Genomic DNA, 11,058 nt, shown 5'->3' on the forward strand with positions numbered 1-11,058 from the left:
TACAGCCTCTTAAGGATATTGACCTGATCTGAGCTATTATTTCCCTTTTATCCCTGCCTGATAGGTTTCCATAACAGCCTACCCTTTTCTCTTTGTGTGCGAATCTCTCAACTCTTATTGTTCATTGGGTACATCTAATGGAAATCTGTTTCACTCTCTCTCAGTTGCCTGCAGAGTTTCAGGAGCGTGTGAGCTTGCACATGGAGGGTTCTTCCCTCTGCCACTCCCCATATGCCGACACAGTGCCTGCCTCTGTCATTGCTAAGGTCCTGGAGAAGCCAGATGAGGTCTGCAGCAGTCAAGCCTCTCGCTCACCTAGCCCACAACCCCAGGAACGCCAGGGCTTCCTCGTGGGCACCAGCCTTGTGGGTAGCACTGAGCGCCTAGGCCTCCGAGCTACTTACAAGTCAGATCTGTACAGCAGTGACACAGCACTTTATTGCCCTGACGAACGGAGACGAGAGCGCAGACCCAGCATGGACCTCCATGGACAGCGGAAGGTTTATGAACCCCAGAACTCCACTGATAGCAACCCAGAAGAGGGAACCATGGCCCTGCAGCCTGGCTTCTCGCAGGACCACTTCAGGAAGTTTACAACCTCCTTGGGAGGCGGCTCCAGCTCTTACTCCAGCTTTAGTGCAGGAGGGTCAGAAGACAAGGGTCAGGATCCTCCGAGCAGTGCTGCATCTTCTCCTCGCCACCCTGCCCTTTACATGGAATGGAGGGATGGGGCTGAATATGAGCACAAAAGCGACTCTTCATGGGAGAGGGAGAGTCCAAGCGCCTTCACAAAGGCCCATGCTTTCCAACCACCTGAGGCAAGCCACCATCAGAATGGTAGCTCACCCATCTACAGCAGAACAATGTCCTCCTGTTACAGTGAACCTTATGAGCCCCTGCCAACTTCCACCTCACCCAGCATCACCTATGGTGACAGTCGCCGTGGAAGTGCTTTTGCTCCTGAGGAAGAAGAGCTGATTGGTCGGTGGAGGCAACTGAGTGTGGAGGATCTGAGTGCCCATTCATACCGCAGTCCAGGGCGGGCCTCACCTTACAGCTTCTCTGAGCAGCACTTCTCTGTCCGGCCTGCAAAAATTCGCCTTGGTCCTCTCTACAGTAGCTTCCAGGAGGGTACTGATGTATACCACCATCATGCTGGGGTACTAGACCCCTTCTCCAGCCCCAGCCCTGATTGCAGCCCAGGCCTACGGCAGCAGCAAAGCCAGCCTCACCTGTACCACTCCAAGGAGGATAGCCAAGAGTCAGAGCAAAGCCTCTACAGCCCCAAGGACGGTGTGGTGGCAGCTGGGGGACAGGCAACAGAGTACGTTGACGTAAGTCCCAACAGTTCAAATGAGTCACTGGACCATGGATCTCTGGAAATGGCAGCAGAGCTGCAGCATTATCAACCTGAGAGGCACAGCGTGTCCCCTCAGGGAACCACCCCACCACCTCCTCCACAACAACCGTACCAAAAATTTGGCACACTAGGGCTGTCACGCAAGGACAGTCTCACCAAGGCACAGCTCTATGGTACTCTACTAAACTAAGAGTAGGGTTTCCTGGTTAATCCTCTTTTACAGCTCTGTGGAACTCTACTAAACTAAGAGCAGGGTTTCCTGGTTACCTGCTTTTGTCAGTAGGATTTGAATGTTAAGCTACAGTTTGAGCCAAACACATGATGGAATTTTCTGTTGAATATTTTCAGTCCATCTGCTCTCTTATCTTTTTTCTCTCTATTTCTGTATCTGTTACAGTGTTTTCTAAACATCAAACATAACCGGATCATGTTTCTACAGTTGATATGAAGCTCTAACACTCAGCACTATTTGTATAGCCTATTTTGAAAGTTTATTAATGGTTCTGTGTGGTTTGTGAGAAAGTATTTTAAGTGCATTAGGTGCATTATGGATTTTTGGAAACTTGTCTTCAGAGAGAGATTATCTTTGTTTTACCAAAAGCCTTCTGGGCTCAAAAAGGGTTTGTGAATGGACAGCACATGCTTTGTAAAAAGAAATGCTAATTTTGACAAGAAATTCGATCTTTTATTATATAATTTATGAATAGCTGTATTTATTAAGTATGCTATATCTATAATTGTTTATTAAATGTAACACTATGGAGAGATTGAACAATCTATATAATTGTAAATTATTTTTATTGCTATAAATAAGGCAATCGGCACAATTATACACGCTGCAAACAATTAAAAATGCCTCAAACGAGTTAAGTCATAAAAACAATTTGAGAATTAACTGACGGATATTGACGGATCGTTTCACAGATTTGTGAACAAGACTTTGTGAAAATAATTTTGAGAATAACTCAGCATGGAATCAAAATACCCCTAAGTCAGTCCGTCAAGATTAAGTCTCAACCAAAGTGATACTTCTAATCTATTTCTATTCCAAATAGATCTGATACTACTCAAATCTATTGCTTTATCAAGTGAGTACAATATCTTGAAAGCACTGGGCATTTTTTTTTAACTCCTGATGTGTTTTGTTGGGCAATGGAATTTCTGAGGTGATAGTTCTTTTTGATGTTTTCTCTCCTTTCTTCCTCAGTGCTGTAAGCCCCCTCCCTCAGGCCCTCTCTACCTCACGATTCATTCCCTCTCTTCTTTCTTAATCAGCTGGGATCCTGTGTCAGTTGACACAATGATGCATGACTCTGTTTCTTCTGTTTTGCTTTCTATATCTAATAAAGCACAATAGTTGCACCATGTCTGCCTCTTTAACTCCCTTTTGTTTCCTGCTCTGCTCCTGCCGGAGAGTGAGACTGCTGCTGAGGTGTATTGGGGGAGAATTCTGTTTCATAAATGAAATGTTTCCTTGTACAGTGTGAATGACAGCATACAAAGGAAAGACCTTGGTCCTCCAAAAACGACCAACTATTTTTGCAGCATTTAATTTATTCAGTCTTTACAGTATAACAGAAGCACTGCATTTACACTCAAAACATTCATGTTAGTGTGTATGATTAAGGACTATAGCCAGTAAACTCCCTACAGCTCCACGGTGAATGAAATTGATCCAATAATGGCTAATGCACAGCAGTATATAGCGGAGGTAATGAAGTTTAAACATCCATTACTCTGGCTCACTTTTTTATTTGAGTAGTGACACCACCCTACAGTATCTGCAGAGCCACAGCCTACGCATTTCCTTTTTTAATCCGTTTGGACACTGGGATGTCACAAACATTTTTAAAAATATCTTGAAATAAGTCACAGGGTGGGAGTTGCCGGGTATACTATACAGCATTATGAAAAGATTATATTCAGAGAGGCTAGGCTAAAGTGTCACTATTTCACTTCATAAACGAATAAGTCTGTAAAATTAATTGCAGAACAACATTCAAAAATCATTAATCTATGTCGAGAGATGTGCAATAAGTTTTCATGTTATTCTGTATTCATCTTAGCTCTGAGCCATATGTTTCTTGGGCACGTTGCTCCTGTCATTTGTATTCAAGGGATATGTTGGACTCGATACTTTCAGGCTCTCATTCACAGAGAAGAGTGAGTCACAAGCCGGAGGCCATCTCTGAAAACACTGCAGCAAAGATATGGGGAACAGATGGACATTTTAATTTCCTGTCTCTTATCCAGTAAGTCCCTCAGGTACTTGGCTAAAAACACACCCCAAAAAATCCATTGCACTAATGTTCGAGGTTTGAAATGGCCACATTTATGAAAGGCATTTCTGCTTCTTCCCTCCACCTTCAACGGCCCACCATGCTTTCACTCAGGTCCCACAGCCGCTTGGCTGCATAGTCATCTGTGGCTTTGGAAAGCAATTGTTCTTCTTTGCAATTAGCAAAGCATTTTCCAGACACACCCTCAACTTCAGGCGAGCATGCCAGGTATAGTGGGGTCTGAGCACCCTCCAGTGGGCTTTTGAAGAACAACCAAGAGACCAGGAAGAAAAGAGGCTTAATCAGCAGGGGTATGTTGACGTGTCGGCCCAATCTGGTCCTTACAATACCCGGAGTGAGGGCATTTACAGTGACCCCAGTACCATCCAGCCTGCTGGCCAGCTCACGAGTGAAAAGTAGGTTGGCAAGCTTGCTCTGGCTGTAGCAAAAAGCCTTGTTGTAATTATCTTCACTGTTCAAGTCCTCGAAGTTGATGCTGCCATACTTGTAGAGTTTGGAGGAAACCACAACGATACGGCTGGGAGCCGATTGCTTCAGGAGGTCAAGCAGGAGATGTGTCAGAAGGAAGTGACCTAGGTGGTTCACTCCCAGCTGCATTTCATAACCCTCTTCTGTCCTACTGTAGGGACACTGGTAGAGACCAGCGTTGTTGACAAGAACATCAATCCTGGGCTCCTCCTAATATTGTAACACAATCAGGTTTAGAAATTTTAGTTCATCCAATCACACTTTATTAATATTGCACCTACTGTATAAATGTAATACAGAAAATAAACATATGAAAAATCATTAATATAGCCGTTTACCTTGGTTGACATTTAAAAATACTGACAGATTGTGATACCCTTACGTTCTCCTTGCAGACTGTTTCTGAGGCAAGAATCAAGGATGGTGAAAACAATAACCTCAAGGAGGCTGCCTGAGGACTACATGTATCAACCTGGGATGGTGGCACATCTAAGGCCCTGTTTACACCTGGTATCAAGATGCGTTTTGGTCGATCAGATCTCAAGTTGACTAGGGAGACACACCCGTTTACACCTGATGTTTTAATCTCTCTTTTGTCCACTTTCAACCACTTCTGTCCTGATTTCTTGGAGGGGAGGGTCTATGGGCGAATTAAATGTATGAATCTTTTTTAGATCTTTTGATCTAATGGACAAAATAAGCTAGGGCAATTGACTTTTGCAGATGTTTGAACGCATTTGATCACATGAGCATCTAGTACACTACGAAAGCAATCCGTTTTTGACTACCTCTGGAAGAGGTCGAAAGTGTACAAGCTAAGTGTCCACTCAGGGTCCGAAATTAACTTTTTGGCTCACCTGCCACGGGGACTGGTAGATGAAAAAATCCACCAGCCAAGCATATTTTTTACCGGCCAAAATAATAAACAGCCTTTTTGTGTCACGTATACATTAATTTCAGTACATTTAATTGAGATAATAAGGTATTATGTTGAATAAAAACATAAAAAATTGTCCAGAGCAAAATTTGAAATTTAGGCTATAACAAACATTTTTTTTTTTTTTTTTTTTACACACACACACACACTCACACTCAATCTCTCTCTCTCTCTCTCTCTCTCTCTCTCTCTCTCTCTCTCTCTCGTTTTTATGTTGAAAGGAATGGCTACTGTTCATTTGCACACACATTTCTGTCATTTTCTATCTGAAGCTATTGCCTGCAACTCCGGTCTCTTGTGTTTAGCGCGAAAGCTCATGTGATTGCCGCCGGACAGTCGTGCCGTGTACCAGCTGCTTTGACGCGATTATCAGTTTAACTGACTCGAAACGTGTGCAATATCTCACGACCTCCCGAGTGTCCGAACATTTTATTTTATTATTTACTCGCTAAACGGAAAATCTACCAGCATTTGGCGCTTGGCGGGTGTTAATTAGCTGAAGATTGTGGGATGCTGAAGACAGCGCTTAGGAGACGGTGAAGCCTTTATACTTTCGCCTTGCTCCACTGAGAGAGAGAGAGCGCGCGCGCGACCGGGGCTCGCTCTCTCTCTCTCTGCTCGGTCTTCAGTTAAACATGCGCCCTGTCACACGCGCAGCAGTTCGTCTACATTCGGCTACTCACCGATCAGATATGACTATGGCGGGACAAACATTTTATTACATTACTATTTTGGTATGAACATTCACCCGCCAGTGTGGCGGATAGCCTTTTGAGATTTACTCGCCAAATGGAAAATCTACCCGCATTTGGCGCTTGGCGGGTGTTAATTTCGGACCCTGTGTCCACTTGTGATCCGATCGACGGAAATGCATCTTAATACCAGGTGTACAGGAGGTGTACTAAAATGCTATTCTATTTTAAAAAATTTGTGTATCTAGGCATTTACGCACTGCAGAATATGTAATGGCTTTATTTAAATATCTTAATAAAACACATGCTTTAAAGGGGTCATGAATTGAGAAATCAAACTTTCCTTGATCTTTTGATAAGAGGTTATTGCACTATACAAATATCCTGTAAGTTTCAAATCTCAGAACTTCCTTGTTAGTCCAAAAACAGCTTTTATTGAAACAAAGCTCCCAAAATGACTCGTTTTGTATTTTGTCTCAGTGTGAAGTCAAAGTGTGATGAAAGACCACCTTTGCAGAAGATCAACGCCTACTTCTACATCATTACTTTTTTAGCCCCGCCCACCAATTCACAGATGTCATGACAATTGACCTATGGCTAAGCCACGCCCCCTCCACTCACTCAGACAAACAGTCAACATTCGGTGACAGGCGCTATGGCAGCTGTCACAGTAGAAGACATTTCACAGGAGGCAATTTATGATTTTTGGAGACAGAAAGATTATATATCATCTCGAAGTCACCAAAAGGGCCTTAACTATGTATTGGAGGGTTATATTCATAATTTTATTTAGTGGTGCATGATATAATATCGGCTGATATGGTCATTTTTTACACATCGGTATCGTTCCGATGTCAAAATAGGACGTGGGAAAAAACTATGTGAACAGGCCGATAATCATTCCTGTGTATTTGACGTGCGTGTAGGCTTATGCTGCGTTCGCAAATAGAGCGCCAAATTCGAGTCGCGTCTAGTTTGACGCTTGAACATTTTGAATGCATTTGCGCGTCCAAAGCGAAATGGACGCACATATCTCTCGCGCTAGGCTAAATATAACTGTGTATCAGGCAGAATGTAGTTATATGGTCGTAATAGGAATTGCAAAGAACAGCAGTCGTCTTGCCAAACAGTTTGGCTCAATCCATATAGGCGACATAGTAGAAATTAAGCTAACGTCCTTCGGGCTATGCACATACACTTCCAGACCGGGTCAGTAGCCTATACTCTAAAGTCTTGATGTATTGTCACCCTAGTAAAAAAACAGCCTATGTGGAGGTGGAAAAATATCTTCCTTGACCATTGAATGGATGAAAAGCACGCTAACAATTAAAATATCCTGTAGCTGCAGCCCAACTTTATTCTAGCCTACACATAGCAAGTGTTCAGCGTGTGTTGACGTGAACCATGGAAATAATTGAAAGTTTATGCACTGAAGTATTTAGAAGACGCTTTTATGCAAAAAAGGAACAAAGCTGAGTGTGGAGTGCGCACTGCATGGCATGGAGGCGCGGGCGCGAACACTTGCATTTTCTTATCAACAGTGGAAACAACTTAAAATACTCTATCATGTCTGGTCATACAGAAAATAATAATACATTATTCGCAACTACTTTTATTTGTGTAAACTCACAATAACAAGAAAACGTTGTGCTTTTGTAAAAGAAAAGAAAACAATCAGACGCGCTTTCATGATCTCCGTAAACTGGAGCGCGAGAACTGAAACAAAATATAGCCTATGTAGGCTAAAGCTTGAAATGTCCACTTTAAAACGAACAAATTCGAATCGAAAGCTAATACCTTCTGATTATGTAATCCGTATTAAAGGTGCATTTCTCTCTAAAAGCGCATCTGCTAACAGCGGAGATGGAGATATGTTTTTAGCCGACACTTAGAAAACAATAGTTTATTAATATAATATTAATGGCTCTTCTCATTCAGCACTGCGGGAAAAATATAAATTCCAGGTTATAATTTGGCCTTAGAAAACCAGTCAAATCGGCATGTTTCCATATTAATTTGTGAATATTTTAAATGTTTAATAAAGGGGCAAAAAGTCATTAAACAAAAATCTGAAAATTCGTTGATATTGACTTTTTTTGCGCAACAGTTGGTGTAGCCGGTTAAAATTAAAATGTTGGTGTTCAACTTTGCGTTTTAAAAAGACAACAATCGTTCATTTTTCGTTTTTTAATTACGGGTTAAAAAAGGAACAACTAATGGACACAAAATTAGCCTACATGGATCGTTTGGACAGAATACGAGACAGATTTCTTTATTAAATTCATAAAAGAAACAATAATTAGCCTATAGGAATACTGGATTCTAAACCTCAAAGAAATGCCACAATCAAAACCTCAGAGCAGAAATGAGGGCGAAACACCCAGAAATGTCTTATTATAGGCCTATGTGTATTATATAAACCAACGTCTGTTGCCGTGATTTTTGGAATGACTTATCGCAAGAGAAAAATGGACGTTTTAGTCGCATAACATAGGTTAATGGAAACGCCAGCATTTCGCAATCGTTTTTTATAGACATTCAGATAATAGCGCAAAACATTTGCGCAAATCTGTAATTGAACCGCGGCTATTGACATTGCCTATTTATTCTTTCTTATTTTAATATTCATAAACACTTAGACATTGAGATGTTATATTCTTTCTCATAGTGTGAATTCATGACACACTTGTATCCTTTATAAAAAAATATTTTTATATAAAAATGTATTTATTTTAATAAATATCATAAATCATAACAATTATCGTAAAAATGTGTTTTCTATACAGAGATATCGACATCTGTAAATATCGGTATCGGCCATAACAGCAATATTAATATCGGTTATCGGTATCGGCCACAATTTTCACATCGGTGCATCACTTATTTTATTGTTGAGAAGGTAGATGAAAAGCTTCAGCTCCAGGCAAAAATGTACAGGTCACAGTTATGTGATAAACCGCAAAAATAAAAAAATTTAATAAAAGCACAAAGTTCCCCAGTTGTTTTAGTAGAAAGTTGTCTAAAATGTTGTGCTTCAATATGTAATTAATGGTTCATGATCATTAAATATGTACAGGTCTAAGTTGCATATATACGTTTCCAGAACAAGCCTTTTTACCATCTTTACCAAGAGTAGCCTACCTCTCCGTTAGTTTGGTGCTACAGTATTTACATGAATCATTCAGCACAACATTGCTAACATTTGTCATCTTGGTTATTTACAGATATGTTAATGAAGCTAAGTGACATGATGTACAACGCAGCTAGAAGCTAACGTTTTCTAATGTTAGGCTAATGTTAGCCTAACGTAACGTTCAACTACGTTGTCTACTTTCTTTAGAACAGATGTAGACATCCTTGTTTAATTTATCCACGTTTAGTTGGTGTTGTGGTCTACCGCATAACTTAATCCAGAGCAGACACTTATCTCGGTTGAGATGTGGCTTGGGAAAGGGTAAAAAATACACATCGTCGCCCAGCCTTTCGGGATACCAAGTGTCGGAGTTGCATGTTCCCCATGCACAAGAAAAAACATATAAAAACGAATGAAAACTGACTTAACTGCAATGCATTTCAATGGACGTGGAAGCAGAGAATGTCCGAGTGTATTGGGTTAGCTATGCACACTGTGATTGGCTCATCGCGTTTGGGGGTGTGGCTTAGCCATAGGTCAATTCACAGGATCGAGCAACAAAACGATAGAGATGCCTATGAGGATTACAAGACATTTTGAAGTGCCTTTTAATAAGCAAAGCTGCTATACAATCATACCAGTGGACATTTACTTCCAAGTCTGGAATGCTGCACGCATTATGTCAAATTATGGACTTTAGAGAACATAAAAAAAATAAAAATAAATGCATGACCCCTTTACACCTAGCCTACACGTGGACATCAGGGCTAGTTATTACATGAACTGTATCCTGTAGCCTATGTCATTTAAAAGGTTTTGAGTCAAAGTAAAACCATGCTGACATGCATTATATAAAATCAGGTCACATATGCTTTATATGTTGCAATTTCATGTAGCCTAATTCATTAATTACAATTTATGTTGGCCAAAATAATGGTTTGACAATTTTATGCATTTCATGTTATTTATTTTTTTTTGTTAAATTTCAGTGAAAACTAGTAAACTAATTGTGTAAATTGTGTAAACCTTGTCAATAAAATGTATGTATATATATATATATATATATATATTTTTTTTTCATAGCCAATTTTGGACATATTCAACTAACCTAGGTGCCATTTATGAACACAAAATTAATCAAGGTAACAGGATACCACAGTTACTATGATGCTAATATTTTATCATAATAATATGCAATCCCTTTAATATGTCCTTGTAAGAAGCAATGATGATAGTGGTCAATAATTGTGCAAATAATTGTAGTGATATCATATTTCGGGTCACTGGATAGCTCATTTCAACACACATGCTCACTGCTTGACCTTTAGGCTACTTACACAACATACAAACGTTAGCACTCCTCATGGCTTATATGGACTAATTCAGCCATTTTCTCAATATATTTGGCACGGTTTGTGCTATTTCTGCGTTAATTAATAATTCATGGTGCAGTAGCCTATAGTTAATGTCAATGCAACACAGTATCAGGGACTGAAAGATAATGCGAAAAATGTAAACAGACCCTGATAACTTCCTCGCAGAAGCTGCGCACGGAATGGAGCGACGCGAGGTCCAAGTGTTTGATCACGATCTCTCCCTGATTCGGACCGGCCTGATTCTTGATGTCCTGGGCCGCCTCCTCAGCCCTCTGCCTGTCCCGACAGGCCATGATCACACGGGCCTGCAGCTTCAGCAGCTCCGCTGCCGTCGCCTTGCCGATGCCGCAGTTCGCCCCGGTCACTATCACAGTCTTTCCGCGCATCAGAGCCGTTGGGTAACTCAGTAATTTCAGCGCTTTCCGCCTGAAGAATATTCTCCGGGCAATGAAGAGAACCCCACCGCCGAGGACAGCGGCTAAAACGACTGCTGCCGACATCAGTGCAGTGCAGGAATACCATAGAGGAATACCAAAGTGTTGAATGACAGCGTGTAGTGTACGAGTGAGAGCCGTGGACCACATTACCCAGAATGCACTGCTTTGTTATGGTTGAAAATATATTTCCTATTTTTTTTAGGTTGACAGTTTTTTCCTAGGAATTTATTACACGGCATAATGCATTTATACTAATTTAAATGTATAATATAATACAATCAACAATTTTATATTGTACATCATTTATTTAAAAAAAAAGTACGAAACAATTTGTTTGAGTGTTTGCAGCGGTGAA

The 11,058-nt window shown here is 40.8% G+C and overlaps 2 protein-coding genes across 3 annotated transcripts in view; one reads left to right on the plus strand and one right to left on the minus strand.

The window, feature by feature from the left end:
* The window catches only part of LOC306983349 (brain-enriched guanylate kinase-associated protein), a 29,944-nt gene extending 27,224 nt beyond the window's left edge, over positions 1 to 2,720 (plus strand). For both annotated transcript variants that reach the window (XM_079583678.1, XM_079583677.1), the window contains exon 7: positions 165 to 2,720. In XM_079583678.1, coding sequence (XP_079439804.1) covers positions 165 to 1,550 — 1,386 coding nt within the window. In that variant the 3' untranslated portion in view covers positions 1,551 to 2,720. The remainder of the gene's footprint in view (positions 1 to 164) is intronic.
* A 123-nt stretch (positions 2,721 to 2,843) lies between these two features.
* On the minus strand, positions 2,844 to 10,827 carry rdh14b (retinol dehydrogenase 14b). The gene is made up of 2 exons (XM_079583679.1): positions 10,413 to 10,827; positions 2,844 to 4,338 (listed from the first exon to the last, which is right to left on the minus strand). Exons 1-2 carry the CDS (start codon positions 10,764 to 10,766, stop codon positions 3,727 to 3,729), a joined length of 966 nt encoding a protein of 321 aa, XP_079439805.1. The 5' UTR covers positions 10,767 to 10,827; the 3' UTR covers positions 2,844 to 3,726.
* Positions 10,828 to 11,058: the final 231 nt, after the last annotated feature.

Source organism: Phoxinus phoxinus, assembly GCF_949152265.1.
Source record: "Phoxinus phoxinus genome assembly, chromosome: 16".
Lineage (NCBI taxonomy): Eukaryota > Metazoa > Chordata > Actinopteri > Cypriniformes > Leuciscidae > Phoxinus > Phoxinus phoxinus.